The sequence below is a fragment of the Portunus trituberculatus genome, chromosome 17 (assembly GCF_017591435.1).
Source record: "Portunus trituberculatus isolate SZX2019 chromosome 17, ASM1759143v1, whole genome shotgun sequence".
Taxonomy (NCBI): Eukaryota; Metazoa; Arthropoda; class Malacostraca; order Decapoda; family Portunidae; genus Portunus; species Portunus trituberculatus.
Window position 1 is genome coordinate 3,293,106 of NC_059271.1, and position 26,895 is coordinate 3,320,000.

A 26,895-nucleotide genomic window follows, 5' to 3' on the forward strand; every position below is an offset into this window, starting at 1 on the left:
AGTAGTGTAGGGTGTGAGTCAGGCTATGACACAATCACACAAGACATTTAAAAATGGCTTCCTGACGGAAAGGTTATTTAATTATAAAAAAATAAACTCATAAAAGACAGAGCAGCTCATCTTGGCTATTTGATACTTGGAAGTTCTGCCTTGGAGCGTCTCACAGAAATGTACACAAATAACTGAACCACTTTTTGCTGCTAGGCTGGAACAATATATATATATATATATATATATATATATATATATATATATATATATATATATATATATATATATATACACACACACACACACACACACACACACACACACACACACACACACACACACACACACACACACACACACACACACACACACACAAGAAGCAGATGGAAGAAGGACTCGGTAAAGCCGAGAAAAAAGGAGAAGCTGAAAGATCTAGTAAACAAGGAAGAGGAAAGAGTACAGAACGTGATTAAAAAAGAAGTACAAGCATGGAGAGTCCAAGATAAGAAAGATAAGGCCGATTTTCAGGAGGTGATTCAAGAACAACTTAAAGAAAAAGAAGAAAATATGACAAACAAAATGATAGGAGTCCTCAAGACAAAAGAAAATCTAGTTAGAGAAATTGCAGAAAAAAAAAGAGTGTAGTCGTATTTGGAATAAAACAAAAAAAATATAAAATATAGACCAAGAAGAGAAAAAGAAGAAATGAAATCAGTCAAAGACCTACTGAAGAATCTTAATGACAAAGATAGGCAGAACTTGGAAGAGGAAGTAGAAGAAATAAACAGAATGGGACCATATCAAGAAGGAAAAACGAGACCAATTAAAATATTACTAAAATCACAAGCAGCAACAGAAGAAATATTATATAGAACAACAAAACTTAGAGAAACAGAAGGCTGCAAGGATATCTATATAAAGAAAAATAGAAATGAGGAAGAAAGGAAGAGATACAATGAACTGGCAGCAGCAGTAAGGAAAAGAATAATGAAAGGTCAGAAGAGGAGAAGGCATTTTTTTGGAGAATTCTAGGAGACAGGATAAGGAAATGGTATATAAACGAGAAGGAAGAGAAAAAAGTGGAACAAGTTTAACTAAAAATGATAAAGGCAAAAGACTAAAAATGATGTATATGAACATAGACGGGGTTTTATCAAGTAAATTAGAATTAAGAGATTACATAAGGAAAGAAAATCCAGATATTGTATGCCTGGCTGAAACAAAACTAAATGAGGAAATCAAAATAGTCTTGGATAATAGGTATAATGTATGGAGAAGAGACAGAGGGGGTAAAGGAGGAGGAGGAGTCATGATAATGTTAAAGAAGGAGATAGTGATCAATCAAGTGGAATGTGGGGAAGGAAAAGCAGAAGTATTGTATATTAAGATGCATATTAATAAAAAAGAGATAACAATCATTGTAACATATGTGCCACCAAAAAACAAATTCATGGACCAATCAAGAATATAAAGACATGATAGATGACACAATAAGGAGTCTAATGAGAATCGTTAAAGAAAGGAGAAAAGTGATATTAGTAGATTTCAACTGTAAAGAAGTGGACTGGGAAAATTATGAAAGTGGTATAGGGGAAGAAGCCTGGGGAGAAAGATTCTTGAACCTAATGATAGACAATATGATGGACCAGAGAGTAAAGGAATACACAAGATTCAGAGGAAACGACGAGCCGGCCAGATTGGACCTAGTTTTTACAAGGGTATACAAATGAATGACGATATAAGATATAAGTGCCCATTGGGAAAGAGTGACCATGTAATATTAGAAATAGATATAGAAGAAGGAAAGGAAGATAGAGATGATTCATAAAAAGGAGACCAATTAAATTACAGAAAGGCTGATATTGAGGATCTCAAGAACTATTTTAAAACGTTGACTGGGAGGAGATGGAAAACTCAGAGACAATGCAAGACAAATATAACTTATTTTTGGAAATATACAAAACAGGAGTCAGGAATATGTCCCAAAATATAGACCTAAAGAAGAAGGAAAGAAAGATTGGTTTAATGCAAGGTGTGCAAGGCAAAGGAGAAAAGAGATGGAGCATGGAAAAGGTGGAGGAGAAATAGGAATCCAACAAACAAGGAAAACTTCAAGGCAGCGAGAAATGAATATGTTAAGGTGAGGAAGGAAGAGGAAAAGAACTTGAAAAGATATTGTCGAAAAATGTAAGGAGCAACCAAAATTGTTCTATAGATTCATAAATGGAAAAATTAGGCAAAAAGAAACAATAGAAAGGTTAAAAGGAGAGAACGGGATGGTGGAAGACCCAAAAAGTATGGCAGAACTATTAAATAAAAAATTCCAGGAGGTCTTTACTAAAGAATCCAAATTTGAGAGGCCACAGGGTAATAGAGAGACAATCTATATGAAAAAGATTAAAGTAACCAAGCTTGAAATAAAAGAGTTAATGAAGGAACTGGATGAAGAGAAGGCAGTGGGACCAGAATACTGAAAGAATGTAGGGAAGAACTAGCAAGTCCTATATACAACATCATAAAATGCTCAATAGAAAATGGAACAGTGCCAGTAGAATGGAGAAGAGCTGAGGTGGTTCCCATATATAAGAGTGGAAGGAAAGAAGAACCTTTAAATTACAGACCGGTATCACTAACTAGTGTAATATGCAAGATGTGTGAAAGAATAATAAAGAAACAATGGATCGAGTTCCTTGAAGACAACAAATTGATATCAAATAGCCAATTTGGTTTTAGAAAAGAACTAATTTATTGAGTTTCTATTCTAGAATAGTTGATAGAGTACAAGAGAGAGAGGGATGGGTTGACTGCATCTACTTGGATTTAAAAAAGGCGTTTGACAAAGTGCCACACGCAAGATTACTGTGGAAGTTAGAGGAGAAGGGTGGCTTAAAAGGAAGCACATTGAGATGGATAGAAAATTATTTGAGGGGGAGAGAAATAAGGACGGTAGTTAAAGATATGAAGTCCAAGTGGAGAGCAGTAGAAAGCGGAGTGCCACAGGGGTCAGTATTGGCACCAATACTTTTCCTCATTTATATTAACGACATGCCAGAAGGAGTGAACAGCTACATAAATTTGTTTGTGGATGATACGAAACTGTGCAGAGTTATAAAGCAAAAGGAGGATTGTGAAATACTGCAAGAAGACCTAAATAAGATCTGGGAATGGAGTAAGAAGTGGAAATGGAATTCAATGTGAACAAAAGCCATGTCATGGAAATGGGAAAGAGTGAAAGACGACCTGTGGGAATCTATAAGATGGGAGATGGAGTAGAACTGGAGAAAGTCAAAAGGAAAAGGACTTAGGAGTGACGATGGAAGAAAACAATCAACCAGTAAGCCATATTGATAGAATTTTAGAGAAACATATAATTTGCTGAGGAATATTGGAGTAGCATTTCACTACATGGACAAAGAAATGATGAAGAAATTGATAAATACTATAATAAGACCTAGATTGGAATATGCAGGAGTAGTGTGGACCCCTCATAAAAGAAACACATAAAATTGGAGAGGCTACAAAAATGGCTACAAGAATGGTCCCAGAACTTGAAGGGATGACATATGAGGAGAGACTAAAGGCTATGGATCTACCAACCTTGGAACAAAGAAGGAGAGAGGAGACCTGATACAAGTCTATAAATTGATCAACAGAATGGACCAAGTGGATAATGAGAAACTGATCCTGAGAGAAGAATATGACACCAAGCACAAGATCGCATAGTAAAAAGCTGAGAAAGGAAGATGTCTGAGAGATATTAAAAATATAGTTTCGCAGAGATGTATTGAGACGTGGAACAGTTTAGATGAAGAAGTAGTGTCTGCAAAGAGTGTGCACACTTTTAAAGTAAGATTGGATAAGTGTAGATATGGAGACGGGCCACACGAGCATAAAGCCCAGGCCCTGTAAAACTACAACTAGGTAAATACAACTAGGTAACACACACACACACACACACACACACACACACACACACACACACACACACACACACACACACACACACACACACACACACACACACACACACACACACACACACACACACACACACATAATTTGCTAAGGAATATTGGAGTAGCATTTCACTATATGGACAAGGAAATGATGAAGAAATTGATAAGTACTAAAATAAGACCTAGATTGGAATATGCAGGAGTTGTGTGGACTCCCCATAAAAAGAAACACATAAGAAAATTAGAGAGACTACAAAAAATGGCTACAAGAATGGCTCCAGAATTTAAAGGGATGGCATATGAGGAATCTACCAACCTTGGAGCAGAGAAGAGAGAGAGGGGATCTGATACAAGTTTATAAATTGATTAATGGAATGGATGAAGTGGATAATGAGAAACTGATCCTGAGAGAAGAATATGACTTTAGAAGCACAAGATCGCATAGTAAGAAACTAAGAAAGGGACGATGTCTGAGAGATGTTAAAAAATTTAGTTTCCCGCAAAGATGTGTTGAGACTTGGAACAGTTTGAGTGAGGAAGTGGTGTCAGCAAAGAAAAATTGGATAAGTGTAGATATGGAGACGGGACCACACGAGCATAAAGCCCAGGCCCTGTAAAACTACAACTAGGTAAATTACACTCACACACACACACACACACACACACACACACACACACACACACACACACACACACACAAAAATATACAAAGAAGGTGAGAAAAAATTTGTACCAATAAGACAACATAGAGAAGTTGGAAAGCAGGACTGGTTTAACGATAGATGTGAAAAGGCTAGAACAAGAAAAGAGGATGCATGGAAGAGGTGGAGAAGGAAAAGACGGATTAAGCAGTGGGAAAGTTACAAAAGAGCAAGAAATGAATATGTGTTGATTAGAAGAGAAGAAAGAAAGAAACAAGAAAAGGATATAATTGATAAATGTAAAGACCAACCAAGGCTTTTTTACAGACATGTGAACAACAACATCAAAAATAGAGAAAGTATTGAAAGTTTAGAAGTAAATGGAGTATACAGTGAAGATCCCAGGAAATGGCAGAGGCTATGAATGGATGCTTTCGGAAGGTATTCACAAAGGAGACTGCTTTTGACAAACCACTGGTAATGGAACAGAAAGGGATTATGAAGGAGTTTCAAGTAACGGTGGAGGAGATCAAGAACATGATGGGGAGTTTAGAAGTGAGAAAAGCTGTGGGACCTGATGGGGTATCAGGATGGATTTTAAGAGAATGCAGGAGCAATTGGCAGAAAAAGTTTGTGAAGTAATTGATGCCTCATTAAGGGAAGGCGTAGTGCCCCAAGACTGGAAAAGAGCTAACATTGTCCCAATCTATAAATCAGGTAACAAGAGAGACCCATTGAACTATAGACCAGTGTCACTTACAAGTGTGGTAGCTAAGATGTGTGAGAGGGTGGTGAAGACTAGATGGACAGACTTCTTGGAGAAAAATGACATACTTTGTGAGTGTCAATTTGGTTTTAGGAAAGGGCGTTCATGCACGACAAACCTGATATGTTACTATTCGAGGGTGATAGATGTAATACAGGAAAGAGATGGTTGGGCTGATGGAATATATCTGGATTTAAAAAAGGCCTTTGATAAGGTACCACACCAGAGACTGATCTGGAAACTTGAAATGGTAGGAGGAGTGCATGGCAGTTTACTAAAATGGATGGAAGACTTTTGGTAGGAAGAGAAATGAGAACAATAATTAAGGACAGACCATCAGAATGGGGATTGGTGGAGAGTGGAGTTCCACAGGGATCAGTGTTGGCACCAGTAATGTTCGCAGTCTACATAAATGACATGGTGGATGGGGTGTCCAGTTATGTGAGCCTATTTGCAGACGATGCAAAATTGTTACGAAAAGTGAGATGTGACAAAGATTGCGAACTACTCCAGGAAGACTTGGACAGAATATGGAAATGGAGCTGTACATGGCAAATGGAGTTCAACACGACAAAATGCAAGAAAATAGAGTTTGGCAAGAGTGAAAGAAGAATCAGGAGTATGTACAAGATAGGAAATGAAGACATAAAACCAGTCATGAAGAAAAAGACCTTGGGGTGACAATTACCAATGACCTATCGCCAGAGAGACATATAAACAAAATAATTGGAGAAGTATTGAACTTATTGAGGAACATAAGAGTGGCGTCAGTATATCTAGATGAAGAAATGATGAAGAAAATAATTACTGCAATGATAAGACCGAGGCTTGAATATGCAACAATACAGTGGGCTCGAACTTAAAGAAACACATAAGGAAACTAGAGAAAGTACAGAGGGCTGCAACAAAATGGTGCCTGACTTAAGAGATTTGACTTATGAAGACAGACTGAAAAGAATGCAACTTCCAACCCTGGAAAACAGAAGAGAAAGGGAGACCTGATAGCAATATACAGAGTGATGATTGGCATGGAAAAATGGATAGGGAAGATCTGTGTATGTGGAATGGAAGAATGTCGAGAGGGCATGGGAAAAAACTAAAATGGCCACTTATAGGAGAGATGTGAAAAATATAGCTTCCTCATAGAAGGGTGGAAGCATGGAATAGTTTAGACGTGGAAGTGGTCAACGCAAGGAATATTCATGATTTTAAGAAAAAGCTGGACATTAATAGATATGGAGACGGGACAACACGAGCATAGCTCTTTTCCCGTATGTTACAATTAGGTAAATACAATTAGGTAAATACACACACACACACAAATAAATTTACATCTACTTATGAAGATGTTATTCCGGATAGTGGCTATCCGGATACGCGGACGATTACTGTATTGGCATACTATAGCATGAAAAGTAACATCCAGGAAGCAGAGAGAGAGAGACGGGGAAGAGGAAAAAAAAGGAGTTGGAGGAGTCATAGCAACCTCTGGCGGAAACATGTTAAGGCTGTAAACAGGTGTGGTCAGGTACCTGACCCCATCCTAACCTTTAATTTAGGATGGTACTACTATATCCGCAACAGTATCTAGTGAACAAGTGAAGTGGTAGGATGCTGTGAGTGTGAGTCTGTGAGTTGCTGTCCTGCCGTAACTGTCGTACACGATGCTGGGCGCCGCCACAGCTATCTTCTGGCTGCGCTGAAGATAATACAGCAAACTCATATTAGGCATCTGCTGATTTGCTGGACGTGGTCGTAAGTACGGGTGGTCGTATCTTGCGGACGTCGTAAATCGAAGTGATTGTATATATATATATATATATATATATATATATATATATATATATATATATATATATATATATATATATATACAGGCAACCCCCGCTTAACAAAGGGGTTACGTTCCTAAAAAACACTTCGTTAAGCGAAACTTCGTTAAGCGAACCGATTATAACAAGTTTAACCCATGATTTGAACTTCCATTGAGAGTAAGCAAAGCGAGAGTGCATCATAGTACAGTAAAAGGTTTAATGAAAGTAAAAATGATGAAGTTAAACATTTAGGTAGCTTAATTTAAGTCATTATAATGTACACTAATGTATGTATGTACGCAACTTTATAATATTGATGATCTTAACTTTATGAAGGGAGGAAGAGTGAAATGGGAAATACACTAACCAGCAACCTGTGGAATGTAAACAAAGTGCGCATCATGGTACCGCATACAAAACTTATGTACCACATTTCCACAAGGCTTTCCATTTTATCCATTGTAGAGTCACGAGTTCAGGTGGTTCTTTTAGCTTTCAAGGAAGATGCGGTCTCACCAGCCTTCTTAATAGAGTCTGCTGACTTGCTGATGGAGTCAAGATGGTGGCAAGCAATGTTATTAGTTTTCTGGCATCTCTCTTGTCTGTGAATAATACCCAGCTTCACTTCGAGAGTAAGACACTTCCTGGTCTTCTTAGGAACGTTAGGCCACATTGCAGGGCGTTTTGGTGGTAAGTTGAACTAGGGAAGATGAGCTGCTGGTGACGCTGTTATGTTTTGACTAGGGAGTGAGTGGTGCGCATGATCTTGATCTTGTTCTTGATGCTACAGGTGACGCAGAATTTCTTCTGAGTCAGGCATTTGTATCGGTAGCGCCTGTGTTATCCACGAGAGGCTTGATCTTGATCTTTATTCTACAGGTGTCTCAGGATTTCTCCTGAGGCAAGCCTTAGTACCAGCAGCTCCTGGTGTATTCAAAAGCCTGTCAGCTTGCATGATACGGTGGGGCTTTCAAATTTGGAAAAAAATTACCTGGATAAAACCTCGTTAAAGCGAGTTTGGTGTTCGTCAAACGAGCAGATGGTAGTAAAACAAAACCTTCGTTGTAGCGAAATTTCGTTGTGTGAACCTTCGTTAAACGGGTGTTGCCTGTATATGCATTTATGTCCACAAAACAACATTTCTATTAGTTTTTTACAAACCTTGCCCCAAGAAAGGATTGTTTTGTAATGCATAAAGTGCAATCTTACATGGAATACCCAAAAATAAAGCAGAGATGAGATGAGCCACAGACGAAGCGGGAGACTTGCGGCGACTCGGCCGCTTCTTCTTCTTCTTGTGATTTTAGCCTGCGTGTTGTCTTTCCCCATGATATTTGTTTCCACTCCTCTATTGCCTGCTATAATGGATATCATATCTTAGTATTCATATACGCTAATGCGACGAGGATAACCTGGACTCCATGGCAGTGAGTGATAGTGAATTACTAATGAAATACCACGGTATTTCATTAGTAATTCACTATCACTCAGTGCCACGGAGTCAAGGTTATCCTCGTGACATGAGCGTGTATAAATACTAAGATATGATATCCATTATAGCAGGCAATAGAGGACTGGAAACAAATATCATGGGGAAAGACAACACGCAGGCTAAAAGGGTCACAAGAAGAAGAAGCGGCTGAGTCACCGCGAGTCTCTCGCTTCGTCTGTGGTTCATCTCATCTGTGCTTTATTTTTTGGTATTCTATGTAAGATTTCACTTCATGCATTACAAAACAATCCTTTCTTGGGGGCAAGGTTTGTAAAAAGCTATTAGAAATATTGTTTTGTGAACATAAATGCGAGAATGTGAGAGAATTTGTACGTAGCTCCTCTAACTTCCAATGACTCATATGACATCATATAAGTAGTGGTACACCGGGCAACAATATGCTGCCAAACATATATATATATATTTTTTTCTTTTAACCCATATGGTGTTGGGGACCAGCCTAGAACGCATCCTCCCCTTATTTCCATTATTTCCTATGGGAAAATTACGTCCGCTTAACGAATTTTCGCTCTACGAACAGCTTTGACAGCCCCCTATCCTGTTCGTTAAGCGGAGTATTACTGTATACTGTATATATGTATATACACTCGACCCTCGAAACAACGGACCTCCCATCAACGGATTTTGGAAACTACGGACAAATTCTGGAGTCTGGTTTAATCTATGGACGAATATTAAAATGTGCGCGATTGTCCGTTCCCGGCAAATTATTGTCCGGTATGTGGCGAGTCGGTCGCATCATCAGCTGTTGGCCGCCATGTTTTATCTTCAGTCCGTGCGTTTTCAACCAACAGCGAACATTGTCCAGTGCTTACCACGGGCTTTTTATGCATTTGTACCTTTCCCACGAGTGCTTAACTTATCCAAAATGCCTCCTAAACCTAGTAAACCAGTGAAGCATAATCGAAAGGCTCTTCCAGTGGCTGCTAAGCTTGAACTAATAAAAAAATTAGAAAAAGGAACAAGTGTTGCGAAGCTGTGTGAGGAGTATGGGGTGGCCAAACAGACTGTTTCAGACATAAAAAAAGCCAAGCCTAACTCGGGAAGTTTCGCGAGAAACGCACAAAATAGCCTCTATTTACATACTGATTACAATTGGAGATTCAAGAAACGAGTGAGTACAAATGGTGTTTTGCCCACAAGCAACTCTTTCTCTTTGCAATGGAAAAAACCAGATGTCCCTAGATGCTATGATTACCAAAATATCACAGGTTGAATGAGGTGGTATATTCGGTGTACGTGGCCTTGCGTCCAATCGGTGCCAGCAGCCTTGGCTATTGCGATAGATAACGGGCCCTTTGTATACTCTCTCTCTCTCTCTCTCTCTCTCTCTCTCTCTCTCTCTCTCTCTCTCTCTCTCTCTCTCTCTCTCTCTCTCTCTCTCTCTCTCTCTCTCTCTCTGGTGATGTTGGTAGAATGTCCTTCCCCGGTGGTTGAACCTCCGTATCAGAGCCAAGAACAGAGCTATCTTCGCTTTCTATTATTGTAGAAACTGTTAATTCCAATGCCCTTTTGATACCACTCTCATTCCAAAGTTGTCTCCCCGCAACATGACGAGAGACCTGAGGTGTAGAAGTAAGGCGCCCAGGAGAGGTGACAGAATCGGACACCGTGGAATCACTTTCGCTCTCACCATCCATCGTGGAAGTTGGTGACACACTGACCTATAGCACATGTTTACTCCCAGTGAGTGTTGCCAACTCACAAGCAAAGAAAATGGGAAGAAAATAGCCAAAATATAGCCCAAAATGCCCAAACGTCGATCGACATTCCCGAGTAGGAGGGGTTAATATTTATTAAACTGACCATGCTCATGTCATCTATTTCAGGTTATTTGTTGTACTTAATGCTTTGTAATACTGCTTGAATGATTTCTTAATGATTACACAGTATTTTACGTACATTTTGTACAGCTTTTTATGTACTTTTGCAATTTACGGACAGGGTCGTGCACACATTTGTCCGTTGTTTCGGGGGTCGAGTATATATATTTATTTATTTATTTATTTATTTATTTATTTCTATTTGCCCTTCACTGATGTTTCATACAGTAAGTGATGCAAACCTAGGTTTTCACTGAGATTATAGGGAACATCTAGCTTAAAAATTCAGGTCTTTTTATGTATGTATGGATGCATCCAGAATTGTAATGTTGTGTTAGTTATTCATAGGAGTACTAAAGGTGCATATGTATTCAATAACATTCAGTAATGAAGAGGAGGAATGACACTGATGTATTTAATGTATTTGGTTCACTGTTGGGATATTTTGATCATTGGCAATGGTTTAATATTAATAGATATTACTTTCTAGCAATGGAAGACCTTATTATTTTGAGATGTCCTATTGCATTTTTATTTATTTTCTCATTGCAGTTCATCCAGAAGTTCCACAGGATCCTCTGGCAGCTCTGATAGTTCATCCAGCAGTAGCTCATCTTCACGCTCCTCATCTTCCTCTTCATCCTCCTCCTCTTCCCGTTCGAGATCTAGGGACAAGGAGAACAAGCAGAAGTAAGTGATGTAAAAGAATCTTAGTTTATTTTATGAATGAATATGTTTGAATTGATATCCATTAAGATAGTTTTATTTGTTTTTAGACAATGCTTTTGAGGTGTGATTTTGAATGTGCATGTGTATTTACCTAGTTGTGTTTTACAGGAAAAGAGCTATGCTCATGCTGTCCTGTCTCCATATCTATAGTCATCCAATTTAGCCTCAAAGTCACGAATATATCTTGCTTGAATCACTGTTTCATCCAAATTGTTCCATATTTCTATGCTTATGTGGGGATGGAATATCACACTATCGTGAATATAAACTTGTCAATAAACCCACAGTTGTAGACTTGAAGTATTTATTCTAGATGTTTTGAAGGCCATTGCCTTCATCTTCAGCAGTACAAAGTAAAATGAAAAATACAAACAAACTGAACCAAGAGAAGAGGGAGGGACAGAGGATGAGAGTAACATGGCACAGTGTGATTGGCCAACCCCACCTGTGAGCTCCACCCTACTCAAACCCTATCAGGACCTGACCTGTCTTTACCACTAATCCCTAGATCTGGTAGGGATTTAGTCACCAGTGCTTTCATTAATGGATCTAGTTAATTTAAACATGCCTTCATTTAGATTATAATTCTTATGGTTCTGTATACAAACTGATTCTAAAATCTTACGTTTTTTTTAAATTGTTACATTTGAATAACATTTGACTGGAGTCCCAATCAATTGAGTGGTCATTATCAAAAGCATGGATAAAATTGGCATTATTAGTGTGACAATTCCTTACACTTCTCTTGTGTTCTTTTAACCTCACATCCAAGGATCTGCCTGTTTCTCCTGTTAATGCCAATTTTATCCATGCTTTTGATAATGACCACTCAATTGATTGGGATTCCAGTCAGATGTTATTCAAATGTAACAATTTAAAAAAGAACGCAAGATTTTAGAATCAGTTTGTATACAGAACCATAAGAATTATAATCTAAATGAAGGCATGTTTAAATTAACTAGATCCATTAATGAGAGCACTGGTGACTAAATCCCTACCAGATCTAGGGATTAGTGGTAAGACAGGTCAGGTCCTGATAGGGTTTGAGCAGGGTGGAGCTCACAGGTGGGGTTGGCCAATCACACTGTGCCATGTTACTCTCATCCTCTGTCCCTCCCCCTTCTCTTAGTTAAGTTCGCTTTTATTTTTCATTCTACTTCGTACTGCTGAAGATGAAGGCAGTGGCCTTCGAAACGTCCATAATAAATACTTCAAGTGGGTTTATTGACAAATTCTATGCTTATGTTTGGAAAACTATATTTCTTAATGTCTCATCTACACACAGTCTTTTTCAATATCATGCTGTGCCCCCCTTATATTTCTTGAGTCCCACACCAATAAGTCTTCTTTGTCAACTTGGTCCATTCCCTTCTATGCCTTGTACAGGCAACCCCCGCTTAACGAAGGTTCACACAATGAAATTTCGCTACAACGAAGGTTTCATTTTACTACCATCTGCTTGTTTAAAGAACACCAAACTCGCTTTAATGAAGTTTTATCCAGGTAATTTTTTCCAAGTTTGAAAGCCCCGCCGTATCACGCAAGCTGACAGGCTTTTGAATACACCAGCGCCTCTCATGGACAACACGCGCACCACTCATTGCCCCTGTTCAAAACAATAACAGCGTCAGCACCAGCTCGTCTTCCCTTGCTCAATTTACCACCAAAACGCCCTGCAATGTCGTCTAGCGTTGCTAAGAAGACCAGGAAGTCTCTTACTCTCAAAGTGAAGCTGGATATTATTCACAGACACGAGAGAGGCAAGAAAACTAATAGCATTGCTCGCCACTATCTTGACTCCATCTACTGTCTCTACTATTTTCAAGTCAGCAGACTCTATTAAGAAGGCTGGTGAGACTGTATCTTTCTTGCAAGCTAAAAGAACCACCTGAACTCGTGACTACAATGGATAAAATGGAAAGCCTTGTGGAAATGTGGTACATAAGTTTTGTATGTGATACAATGATGCACCCTTTGTTTACATTCCACAGGTTGCCGGTTAGTGTCTTTCCCGTTTCACTGTCCCTCCCTTCATAAATTTAAGATCATCAACATTATAAAGTTACGTACATACATACATTAGTGTACATTATAATGGCTTAAATTAAACTGCCTAAATATTTAACTTCATGATTTTTACTTTCATTAACCCTTCCCCAACAATTTTTTAGTTAAAAACGTTTCTTTTTCAGACAATTTTTTTAAAATTTTGGTTCTATATAGTATTTTTCATGCTGATTATGAAAATAGCTTGTAATTACTGTTTTCCCCATTTTTGTAGTTAACTTTTTATTTTGAAAATACCTTTGTAGACATATACGAGTTAACTCGTCTTCCTATAAACTCCAAGCTCTTCCCTCACCTCGCCTCCTCCTCCTCCTCCTCCTCACTTGTCAAGAAATATTCATTGTCTGATGAACTGGCAGTGTCATCAGAAGTATTCAAGCTTTTGAGGGAAGGTTCATATTCGCTATCTTCCTCAGAACTAGACATTTGGGGTGTAAATTATTTGAAAAGGGTATAAAAAATAAGTGGTAATGTGGATGAAAACAACACCCATGCGACGACAGTGGTTGCCAGAGCAAGTCTAGTAAGAGCGTCCTTGAAATCCCACCGCTCCACCCTGTCGCCTTTGCCAGGCGTACAATTTGACGAGAATACTCATTTCACACGTAGAATGGCTTAGAAAGGCTCAGAATCAACCAGTATATATGTCTGTAGCTGGTTTTCGAAGGTCAAGTTTTAGATGAGTATACTCGTCGACGACTGAAAACGGAACATTTAGTGAAAACGAATGTATACATCTGTAGTTGGTTTTTGAAGGTCAAATTTTAGACGAGTATACTCGTTAACGATTGAAAATGGAACATTTAGTTAAAACGAGTATACAGGCAACCCCCGTTTAACGAAGGTTCACACAACGAAATTTCGCTACAACGAAGGTTTCATTTTACTATCATCTGCTCATTTAACGAACACCAAACTCGCTTTAACGAAGATTTATCCAGGTAATTTTTTTCCAAATTTGAAAGCCCCACCATATCACACAAGCTGACGGGCTTTTGAATACACCAGGAGCTGCTGGTACTAAGGCCTGCCTCAGGAAAAAACCTGGGACACCTATAGAATAAAGATCAAGATCAAGCCTTTCGTGGACAACACGCGCAACACTCATTCCCCAGTCAAAACATAACAGCGTCAGCAGCAGCTTGTCTTCCCTAGCTCAACTTACCACCAAAATGCCCTGCAATTGGCCTAGTGTTCGTAAGAAGACCAGGAAGTCTCTTACTCTCCAAGTGAAGCTAGATATTATTCACAGACACGAGAGAGGCCAGAAAACTATAGCAGTGTTGGCCACTATCTTGACTCCATATTATACTGTCTCTATTTTCAAGTCAGCAGACTCTATTAAGAAGGCTGGTGAGACCGTATCTTTCTTGCAAGCTAAAAGAACCACCTGAACTCATGACTCTACAATGGATAAAATGGAAAGCCTTGTGGAAATGTGGTACATAAGTTTTGTATGCAGATGCAGTACAATGATGCACCCTTTGTTTACATTCCACAGGTTGCCGGTTAGTGTCTTTGCTGTTTCACTCTTCCTCCCTTCATAAAGTTAAGATCATCAACATTATAAAGTTACATACATACATACATTAGTGTACATTATAATGACTTAAATTAAACTATCTAAATGTTTAACTTCATAATTTTTACTTTCATTAAACCTTTTACTGTACTATGATGCACTCTCGCTTTGCTTACTCTCAATGGAAGTTCAAATCAGGAGTTAAACTTGTTATAATCGGTTCGCTTAACGAAGGTTAACGAAGTGTTTTTTAGGAACGTAACCCCTTCGTTAAACGGGGGTTGCCTGTACTTGTTTCTGCCGAGGAAGGGGTTAAACCTTTCACTGTACTATGATGCACTTTCACTTTGTTTACTCTCAATGGAGGTTCAAGTCAGGGGTTAAACTTGTTATAATGGGTTCGCTTAACGAAGTTTCGCTTAACGAAGGTTTTTTTTAGGAACGTAACCCCTTCGTTAAGCTGGGGTTGCCTGTATATAGCAATTAGATCTCCTCTTTCTCTTTTCTGTTACAATGTTGAAAGTTTTAATCTCTTTAATATGTCCTGATTAGTTAGGTCTACTTGGAACCAATTTGCCTGCTGCTCTTTGAATCTTTTTTATCTTCCTTATACCTTTTTTTATTATGTGGTGACCATATAAGTGCAGCATACTCTAGTTCAGGTTGAATCATGTATTCTATTAGTTTTTTCATCATCTCTTCATATATGAAGGTAAAAGCCCATTTAGTTTTTCTCAGTAACTCATATGTTTCCCCTCCTTCTGTAAATACCACTTCTTTAGTCTCATATGTAGAACTCTCCAGTAGAAATTCTTTTTCTTGGTCTTCATCCTTTTCTCGTTTTCTTTCCTTAGCTTCATTTCTTAGCACTTTCTCCTTCTCTCTTTCTTCCAGGTTCATATCTCTTTTTATCAATACTATATCCATAAATTCAGCATCATCAGCCAGCCTCCCGTTTCTTATCATAATTTCCTCCACTGCCATTTTTTATCTCATTCTCACTTTCATTGGTCTCTTATCTCCTTCAATAAATCTCCCCAACCTTATCACTTCCTCCACTTCTTGGTCCAACTCCTGTGTGCTGTCCTGGACCTGCTTATTAATAGTTTTTGCCAATTCTCTCTTTTCTCACTCTATAGCTTGTTTGGAAATTTTTTTCCTTCATCCCCAAAATTAAGCAATTTTTCCTCTTATCCACCATATCCCTCACTACATCTTTTTTCCCCTTAATTATTTGTATAACAGTGTCCCTTGTCTTTTCTTGAATTTGCTTCCTTACTACCTCTGAAAATTTAACTTTTTCCTCTTCCTGTTTCTGTTTCCATGCATTTTATAATTCCTCCAATTTGCTTTCATCCATTCCATGCTCTACTTCATCCTCCCCATCCTGTATTTTTTCTGAAGGCTTTGTGCACATGCATGTGTGTGTGATGTTCAGTTAAAGAATGTAATCATGGTGATACATATGGGAAGAGGCAGTGCCTTGCATAATGGTAAGCATAAGGGTATGGATTTAATGGATCAGGTTATGAAGAAAGTTGAAGCTTTAATTGAGATGGTGTTGATTTAGTCTTAGGACCATGTAAAGGGACACGTGATATAATACTCCATGTATTATGGATGTAAAAGAAATATTGTGCAATGAAAAACAAATTGTTTGTTCTTTTGAAATTTAGTTTTTCCGAAGGAGGCTTTGAAGTTGAAAAGATCTGTTTATAGGATGCTGAAAATCATTGAAGAGCAGGAAGACCAGAAGAATATAGCATGTGTGTAGATCATATTTTCTTCATTTAGATGATTGAGGTGGAAATTCTTTATGATACTTATTACTTTATAGTAATTGTACTCATACATAGGCTGAAACCTGTCTTCCATAAAAGGGGTAGTAGCTAAGATAAAGCACACATTTCTCACATTCATGCTTGTTCATACCACTTTTTAGCACCTTCGCTTATGATTGAGAAGGTAAAATATTTCTGCTCTTGGTTTATGGGGATTGAACAGTTTGACTTGGAACAAGGTTATTTCATAAGTGCTTTCCCCACATCTGTGTGATGCCTCCTTCAAAGATTGCAGGGCTGCATCATTCCTCATGCACTTACAACTGCTTTCCATTTACCTGTCATGCATTCATTCTACTGTGTTCCATTGTTACTCCTCTTCCCTTTTAACACGTTTTCGCATATCGGGCCACCTGTGTACCGAGCAAATGTTTGACTTGTTGTGTATTGATACATTTGAGGCCCAAATATCACTTTCTAAAAACTATTACAAATCTGAGAATGTAAACAATTTGTGTATAAATTTGTATTTATTATAACTGCAGATGCGTTGCTAAGGTACTGGAAAATAAGATAAAAATGATAAGACAATAATTTCATTTGTTGAAAGAAAGAAAATAAGCTTCTGAATAACAAGTAATGTTTGGTGACATATTACTTCAAAAATACAATCAATATAAGAAAATAATGGAATATTAGATCATCATAATGTTGATCACTAATTACACAAGTCATGTTTTTCGTTGAAACATGAAATGCAAAGGAGTGGTTGACCCTCATAATTCATTGTAATAGGTGGATACTCTCCTAGCCTTGTTTGTGGCCACCTTGTATCCCTCAGACAGTGAAATTTTCTCATAGCATCCTCTGCATTGCTTCCTTGTATTTTTCATTGGTCCATCTGCTTCCTGTAAGGTATGTTCTTTTCTTGCACCCAATATATCAGAGGTCCTCTTCCCTGGTTTTTAGGCATACTTGTTTTCCTGAGCAGTATTTATTGTATAGAATTTGAGCATTTGTCACTGATATCCCAGCAATCATTTCCAGAGCCAGCTTTTTGTACCACTTCCTTGATTTGTAGAGTGGCAAGTAGTAGGAATTGAGTTGATCAGCAACATCAACACTTTTTTTTTTTGCTTTATTGTACCCAATGACACTTTCAGGTTTTACAATCTTTCCTTTTCTGTTTTTCATTCCACTTGGAACTAAGTTATTACCTTACTCAGGTACTGTTGATAGTGTCAAGAATATATCATCATATGCAACAGCCCATGCCTGGCACACTGTTGTACCAATACGCGATAGAAGGGGAAAAAAATTACTGGTCCGCAATTCAGTATATATTTGTACCATGGATTTTTACACTCTATACTAGACGCCTCGCTCTCACAATGATATATACCTCCTCTCTCTCTGCAAAAGTCCACTGGACACTGGCATGGTCAGGTAATGAAGGTTACGTGGTGCAGGCAAGTGTACTGAGTTGCCAAACGCGGTTAACGTGTTAAGGCCTTCTTTATACTGTGGTACCTTTGAGGGTGAGGGGTGTCCATTACTGCAAATTTATCTGTGAGACTCTTATCTGTTCCCCTTTTCCCTTATTTTTCAGTAATTTATTATCTTTTTAATGTCAAAAGATATTTTGAACATTTAAACCACATAATTGTACAGGTAACTCGATTTACGCATGTTTGATTTTCATGTTTTTGTTGTAACATGACTGGAAAAATATTATAATTAATTTAATTTGCGCGATCGGTTTGCTTATACGCGATTTGGCCCAACCGCATTTTCAAACTGAGCGCCAGACACAATTTCAAACTGCGTGCCAGAGAGTTCCGCAGCTGGCTGATAGGTGAGAGCTCCGGGGCCGGATCCAAGAAGCAGGTTGTTGTCTATGTTGGTACAGACAACCTCCATAGCAACCTCCTGCTCACATACCAACCTTCATGAAATAGCATCCACAAAGATTCGTTGCTGTTGGCGGGTGGAGGTTGGTAGCCCGCCTAAAAGTGCTCATTGGCTGCCAGGAGCTGGATCCAAGAAACTTTAAGAACGTCAGAGCAACCTTCTGCCATGATATGGCATCCATGAACGCTTGGAGGGACAGTAACGAGGTTGCTCTCAGGTTTCTGGAAACACCACCTCTCAAGGTAGTGTTACTGTCTTATATATGCATTTATGTTCACAAAACAACATTTCTATTAGCTTTTTACAAACCTTGCCCCCAAGAAAGGATTGTTTTGTAATGCATATTTATGTTTCCACTCCTCTATTGCCTGCTATATAATGGATATCATATCTTAGTATTCATATACGCTCATGCCATGAGGATAACTGCAACTCCGTGGCACTGAGTGATAGTGAATTACTAATGAAATACCGCGGTTCGAATCCTGTCCACGGTCTGAGTGTAGATTGGGCTTCCTCACTCGGGGCAGTGGTTTCCTAGCAGGTGGGCTTTGAGATAGGAGGTATCCCAAAAAGTATCTCCTTTAGCCCATAAATTCCCGTGAAAAGCCCACGTGGTATAAAAAAAAAAAAAAACAGGAATAAGTACTTCTTGGAAGAAGTACTTGAGAGAGGGGAGGAGGTGAAGTGTGGGGTTTGAGAAGCATCTGTGCTGTTGACACTGCTTACTTCCCGCCACCTCACCATTTACTGAAATGGTGGAACATAAGTATCATTTCTTCTCATTTCTCTTCTCTACTCACTTTTTCATTTTTCTTTTGTGAGTTTTTGGCTTGCATATTGTGTTTTCAGCTGGGTGGCCACACGGAACCATAAATTCCTGTAAGATATTTGTTATTTTTCCTCTTGCCATTACGGCCCCAAAAATTTGGCCAGTATCTGATCAGTCCATTATTTAGTAAAATCCATTACTGCAAAATCTGTTATGGCAAGGTACCACTGTACCATCCATTCCTTATGTGGTGTACCTTACAACTTCACTTCTGATTCTTGATCTTTCTATCTTCTTCACCATCATATCAGCCTTCATTCTTTTATATGTACATATCATCTCGACACACATTGTTCCTCCCATCCTCTCATAGCTCCATTTTCTTTACGGTCACACTTCTAATTGTGCCCATGAAGTTTTTAAGAATATACTCCTTAGATATTTCATCTCCATTACATTCAGTCACTTCTTGTCTGCCATTCCCATACTCTTGAGTTTCAGCACTAAACAGTGTACAGTGGTACTTTGACATTAGAATTTAATTCGTTCTGTGACGATCGTTGTATAAAAAAAAAAAAAAAAATTGTATATCAAATAAATTTTTCCCATAGAAATTAATGGAAATAGAATTAATTCGCTCGTGATATGAATTTAACCCCCACCCAAAAAAAAAGAAAAATAACATGCTTTAAATACCAACCAAATATAGATTTAATATAAGATAAATACAATGTTTATTGTATACATGATATAAATTAACTATATTGCTCAAAATAACAACTTAACCCGCAAAACTCGGGACACATTGATAGACGTTCATCATGCAAGACTCTGGGCACGTCGATAGACATTTAGGCTTTTTACGGCTATATTTTGGCTAATTTCTTCCCGTTTTCTTTGCCTGTGAGCTGGCAACATTCATCAGGAGTAAACATATGGTCTACGTCACTGTGTCACCAACGATGGATAGTGGGAGCGACTGATTTCACTGTGTCTGATTCTGCCACCGCTCCCGCATGCCTTACTTCTATACCTTGGGTCTCTCGCCATGTTACGGGGAGACAACTTTTGAATGAGAGTGGTATCACAACAGGTGACAGGAGAGAGAGAGAGAGAGAGAGAGAGAGAGAGAGGATACAAGGGGCCCATTTTCTATCGTTCTAGCCAAGGTAGCTTAACCCGATCGGACACAAGGCCACGTAAACCGATGGTACTACCTCATTCAACCTGTGATATTTTGATAACCATGACATCTAGAGAATTCTGGTTTTTTGCATTGCAAAGAGGAAGAGTTGCTTGTGGGCAGAACACCATTTGTACTCACTCGCTTATTGAATTTCTAAGTGTAATCAGTATATGAATACAGGCTATTTTGTGTGTATCTCACCACATACATGCACAAAGGATGAACAACGATACACAACGCGGGCTGAATGTTCGGGTGGACACTAGTAGCTGAGTGATCGCTGCGCCACCTACCGATGGCTATTCATATCTTAAAAATATTGTATTTCAAGGCGTAAATAATATGAAATTTTTTGTCGTATATCAAAAAAATCGTACGTTCAGGTGTTCATATCTCGAGGTATCACTGTAGTAGCCACCACTATCCTTTCATATGATACAGTGGTACCTCGAGATATGAGCTTAATTTGTTCCACAACAGAGCTCATATCTCAAATTGCTTATATGAAAACAATTTTTCCCATTGAAATGCCATAAATCTATTATTGCCTCCCCAAAAAGAGCACCCTAGTTTTTTTTATGTGATTTTAGGTAAGAATAAGGTATTTATAAGTAACAGATATTGAATAGAAACATAGTAAAACATAACAAAAGAAAATATAAATAGATAAACTACTTTTCCGAAGTATGTATACTGTTAATTCTCACTAACTTGGACTAGTATAGGGAAAGGTTGTTCCAAAAAAATTGAATGTCCGACATATGAATTCCTCACTCCCGTCCCCTGACCCCCCAAAAAAAAAAAATAAATAAAAAAAAAGGCAGGCAATTTAACTCGGACTTTAGGGGGTGTTGCAGGATTTATTTTGGGATTCTTGTCTCTCTGAAACCTTCAGATGCAAAATTACCAGATGATGTAGTTTATTTTTGATAATTAAATACCCTTTCCATCAGGAAGTTATTTTTAAATGTCTTGTGCAGTCGCATCATAGTACGACTTACACTCTAAAAAATTATGTATCACTTAATGCTTGTGTCTATGCAAAAAAAAAATAAATAAATAAAAAAATTATATGAAAATTTTTCTCGATAAATTTCAACCTTTGGGGTGTCTCTCTCACTCAGCAACTTGATACGTGGCCAAGTGTCAAGAGGGGTCATGCATCATTTAGCTTTACGTTTCTATAAATAACTCCTTACAGGCATATATTGATGAGAATTAGAATGAGAAACTTCAAGAAGAGAAGACAAGAAATAAATGTATAATTGCAAGACAGCTGTGGCTGACAGCTGGACCATGAACCCTTGTCTCCCCTCTGTCATGCATGTTACTTGTTATCTCCCCCTCCACCATCTGTTACATGTTATCTCCCCCTCCACCATCCCCTCACTCCAGGCCTCACTGCTGCCATGCTTCTTCATCATCTCTCTCTGTATCAGCCTCACCACCAGGCTTCTTCATCCTCTCTCTCTGTATCATAAGACTGCTATGATTTTCTCTCTCTCTCTCTCTCTCTCTCTCTCTCTCTCTCTCTCTCTCTCTCTCTCTCTCTCTCTCTCTCTCTCTCTCTCTCTCTCTCTCTCTCTCTCTCCTCTCCTCTCCTCTCCTCTCCTCTCCTCTCCTCTCCTCTCCTCTCCTCTCCTCTCCTCTCCTCTCCTCTCCTCTCCTTTCACTACCTTCATCATCACAGCTCAAAAAACCTGTATCAAGGTATTACTGTACCCTCTTTAGATTCACTCTAAGTGCCTGACCCTCAAACAGTATCACTACTTGGTCCATAGGCATTCAAAACACACTGCATCTCTCCTCGTAACCTCAACTTCACCAACATCAGCCTCGACAACACTTTTTTCCATTCCCCGACTTATCAGTAAAGCTTCTCTTTTGTATACCTGTCATTCTCTAGTTAACACTTCCACTGCCATTCTCCTTTGCCTTTAATTTTGACCTTACTAAGAACTATTATGTCAAGCTTCTGCTCAACAAACACTCTCCCTATCTCCTTAGTCTTTCTTACTCATATTCACATCTCATCCTTGCACATTCAACGATTCAAGTCTTTTGGACCAGAAAGCAAAATCAATTCCCTTCCTCCATAATGATTATAATTATTCATTGGACATTGTCCAAGTCAAGTGTTCTTTTCATCAATAATCCTTAATGCAACTTACTATTTTTCAGAGAAAAGGAAAAAGAGAAAGAGAAAAAAGATGATTCCCGGTGAGTTTATGTACTTGTTTGTTGTCATTGCAACTATTAGAAAACTTGTACTGTTTTCTATTGTATTTCCTGAATTGAAAAAAGATTTATGGACAACAAACTCACAGTGTGCTCAGTAGTGTATCATTGGAAACTAGGCATAAAAATTTCTTGTCATTTTAACCCTTTCCTAGCAGCAGGGCAGATGAGTGTACTACCAAATAAAAAATTGTCTATTTATAGACACTACTGATTTTCATCCATACATCTATATATAGTTTCTATGCTGATGGGCATTCCAGATTGACATCTATATATAAATAGCCACAATATTGAACAAACAATTGAATATATATATATATATATATATATATATATATATATATATATATATATATATATATATATATATAGACACTGCCACAAAACTGAACAAGTGACGTCTATATATAGACTCCACTGCAAAACTGAACAAACAATTGAATCTATATATATCTGTTATTTGTGTTTGACTGATGATAATGTATGTCAGTATATTTATATGAATGTTTGGAGTTACTCACATACAAGACTTGTGACCAGAATGTAATTTACTTCCACTTTTCTTCGTATTTTTCACATACTACTTGTTTTGTACCTATTCATTTTTAGGCAACATTGCTGGCATGTTGTACAGTTCTTTCTCCTTGACATGATAGACTAATAATATAAGAAAGTAGAAAAAAATGCAAAAATTTCTAATATTAGCTTTTGTGTGTAGTACATCCACCACCGACAAAGCACAAGTGGTGACAGGCCTTGAGAGGCAATGTTGGCATATGTTGAGGTATTTGAGATGCAAAATAATTATTTATTTTATGAATTTTGTTACTTGTAAGGAATCATCTATATATACTGTAGATCATGTTACAACGTAGTGTGGTAAAATCAGAACAAATGTCTATATATAGACGATCCGACAAAAAGTCTCAATTTTTAAATGTCTGTACATGGATCCTTCGCTGGGAATGGGTTAATGGAAATTCAAATGTGATATTTTGATCAAGATTATGCTTTTCCAGAATCTTTGTTTTACATAGTTATTATTAAATATTTGTTCTCAATAATTGGGAAAATAATTTTTTTTTATTATGTAGTAGTAAGATGTTAGGTTTCATGATAGTAATGTGGTGTGACTGTCAGCAGGTCAACCTTCAAAGCAGGAATTGAGAAGAGTCGCAGTCAGAGTCGGGAGAAGAAGCCCAAGCTGAAGAAACCTTCAAAATCACGGTCAAGGTCAGCATGCATTGTCTCTAAGGAAATTTATTAAAGAAATTATGAGTCTGCCTTAGCAAAGGTCTCACTCATAAAGGTTAATTCACCTACTACACCACACTTTGTTCCAGTGCTGAGTTGAGAAACTTCTTTGAAATAAGACATTCCTAAAATGTTTTCGTTTGTCTGTAAGTTCTATCTCTTTGACTTATTTTTACTACATTTCATCTCTTTTCTGTTACATCCACCTTCTTATTTTTTGTAGTAAGCATTTTGTGATCTGTAATTGACAGACTAATTTGATGTACAGGTCAGGGTCCCCACGACCACGCAGGAAGCCCCGCTCCCCAACACCTCGCCCAACCAGGATCCACATTGGTCGTCTCACTAGAAATGTGAACCGTGATCACCTTATGGAAATATTCTCGGTCTATGGTGCAGTGAAAAGTGTTGACCTCCCCATGTATGATATGTAAGTGTTGGTGTTCTTATAGTATCTCTTGAGATGGACATCCCTTCTTTTTGAGTCCAGCTACCTTCTACATTGTGCTTGTAAATTCATTATATCCATAACAGTGATTTGTGAGCCAAGCTGGAAACATTGTTTTCTGGTCTGATCTGGACCAGAGTAGCTAGCATAAACAGTGTTGATAAACCAATGTAACCTAGATGTTAGTTAATTCTCATCCATCTTGGGCTGAAAGGCCAATGATGCTTAGATGAATCCGGTCTTCAACTCTTTCCTTCACCTATTTGAATTCCCTCCTCTCAACATTGTAGAAATTGTGCTTTACAAGAAAGTATAGTCTTTTACATTACATAAGGCTGGCCATGATCTCCCATTTATATCCACTCAAACAGGAGTTAGACTGAGACAAAACAGTGGTTGGTTCACCATTTCAAGAATGCTGGTGAGGTTACTGCACTTGTTCCTCTTCCCAAATTTGGTAGGCCTTATAAGATGACTGAAGACACATGTACTTAGCCATGCATCTTATGAGCCATCAAATGCAATGTTTCTGGAAATACAGTCATTAAGCAAATAATTGTATAGCGAGCTTAAGATTGGATATGAAAAATAGGGTTGTGCTCCAAAACCTTTATATATGTGCCCCCCAAGGAAGATACAGAGAGAAAGTTGTGGTGTGGGTTAAAGTTTGGAGGACAGCGACGGTGCTGCCATCTGTTAGAAGCGAGTACTTTCTTAGAAAACGTTTTCAGGAGTAACTTAAGCCTTACTTCCTCCCCCCACCCCTTAATTTTTCCCTGCATTCTCTCGTGGTTATGAACTTATAAAGCTAATAAAACGTGTGTGTGTGTGTGTGTGTGTGTGTGTGTGTGTGTGTGTGTGTGTGTGTGTGTGTGTGTGTGTGTGTGTGTGTGTGTGTGTGTGTTTTCTGCCCGCCTCTGCCTGGGCCACACTGTACTTCTCACTTGCACCTCTTACATCTGTCTCGTGACCCCTTCTGCCCTTGGTGTAGGACTACTCCTGAGGCCATGGAACATTTCCTGCTTCAATACCCACGCTTCCACTCTCAATATACTGCACTGCACTCCCGGCTCTCCGCCCTGGACATCACAACCCTCGACCTGCCCACCCTCTTGGCGGCCTCAGGCGTCCACCTCTCCTGGTAACCTGCTGTCCTTCGCCTTACTTGTGCCTTCGTGAGGAAGACCAGCCAGCTACCACGCCTGTGATACCCACACAGGACTACTCCAGGGCTCATAAGGATCCAAAAGAGGCCACGAAGATCTATGGATCCTTAGGAGCCCTGGGGTAGTCCTGTGTGGGTATCATAGGCGTGGTAGCTGGCCGGTCTTCCTCAAGAAGGCACAAGTAAGGCGAAAGCCAGCAGGTTGCCAGGAGCGTTGGATGCCTGAGGCCGCCAGGAGGGTGGGTGGGCAGGTCGAGTGTTGTGATGGCCAGGATGGAGAGCCAGGATGCGTAGTGCAGTGTGTTTAGAGTGGAAGCGTGGGCACTGAAGCAGGAAATGTTCCATGGCCTCAGTAGTCCACACCAAGGGCAGAAGGGGTCATGAGACTGACGTGGCGGTGCAAGTGAGCGCTGAGCATGGTGTGGCCCAGGCGGAGACGGGCGATGGCTGATGTGCCTTGCGCTCCTTCCCGTGACTGACTGACTGTTTGAATCTTGTAACGGCGCTCATCCTCCCCCACTGATGGACCCCCCATCACTCACCCCCTTATTACCTGCGACCCGTGCGCCATCTGTTAGAAGCTCAGTAGGTAATTAATTTCTCCAGCCTGCTCATTCAACCTGTATATCCTTATACAGTAATACTCTGCTTAACGAATGTTTGTCTAACGAATTTCCGGTTTAACGTACTATATAAGGTTAGACCAAAAAGTCCGCATAACGTACAACTACATCCGTTTTAGCGAATTTTCTGGGTTTGAATTTGCCGGGTGAGGGGACCGAACGCGGTAGCTTCGCTATGATTGGCTGGCTCCCCGTCTCTGTCTCTAGCGCTCCTGGACATGATCCAAGATTCTTTAACGTCAGAGCAACCTCCTGCAGCAAAATGGCATCCATGAACGCTTGGAGGGATGGTGACAAGGTTGCTATCAGGTTGCTCTGAGGTTGCAGGGAACACCACCTCTCGAGGTGGTGTTACTGTCTTATATATGCATTTATGTTCACAAAACAACATTTCTATTAGCTTTCTACAAACCTTGCCCCCAAGAAAGGATTGTTTTGTAATGCGTAAATTGAAATCTTGCATGGAATACCAAAAAATAAAGCAGAGATGAGATCAGCCACAGACGAAGCGGGAGACTTGCGGCCATTCGGCCGCTTCTTCTTCTTCTTGTGACCCTCTTGCTTGCGTGTTAGTTTCACCATGATGTTTATGTTTTCACTCCTCTATTTCCTGCTGTAATGAATATCATATCTTAGTATTCATATACGCCCATGCCACGAGGATAACCTTGACTCCATGGCACTGAGTGATA

General features: G+C 39.0%; 1 protein-coding gene across 4 annotated transcripts in view; it reads left to right on the forward strand.

Annotated features, from left to right (window-relative positions):
• The window catches only part of LOC123505107 (RNA-binding protein with serine-rich domain 1-A-like), a 52,059-nt gene that overhangs the window by 10,801 nt on the left and 14,363 nt on the right, over positions 1-26,895 (forward strand). The window contains exons 3-6 of one of the 4 annotated variants that reach the window (XM_045256159.1): positions 11,057-11,194; positions 22,654-22,692; positions 23,854-23,946; positions 24,236-24,397. In XM_045256159.1, coding sequence (XP_045112094.1) covers positions 11,057-11,194; positions 22,654-22,692; positions 23,854-23,946; positions 24,236-24,397 — 432 coding nt within the window. The remainder of the gene's footprint in view (positions 1-11,056; positions 11,195-22,653; positions 22,693-23,853; positions 23,947-24,235; positions 24,398-26,895) is intronic. The other 3 variants (XM_045256160.1, XM_045256161.1, XM_045256162.1) reach the window with 3 other exon arrangements.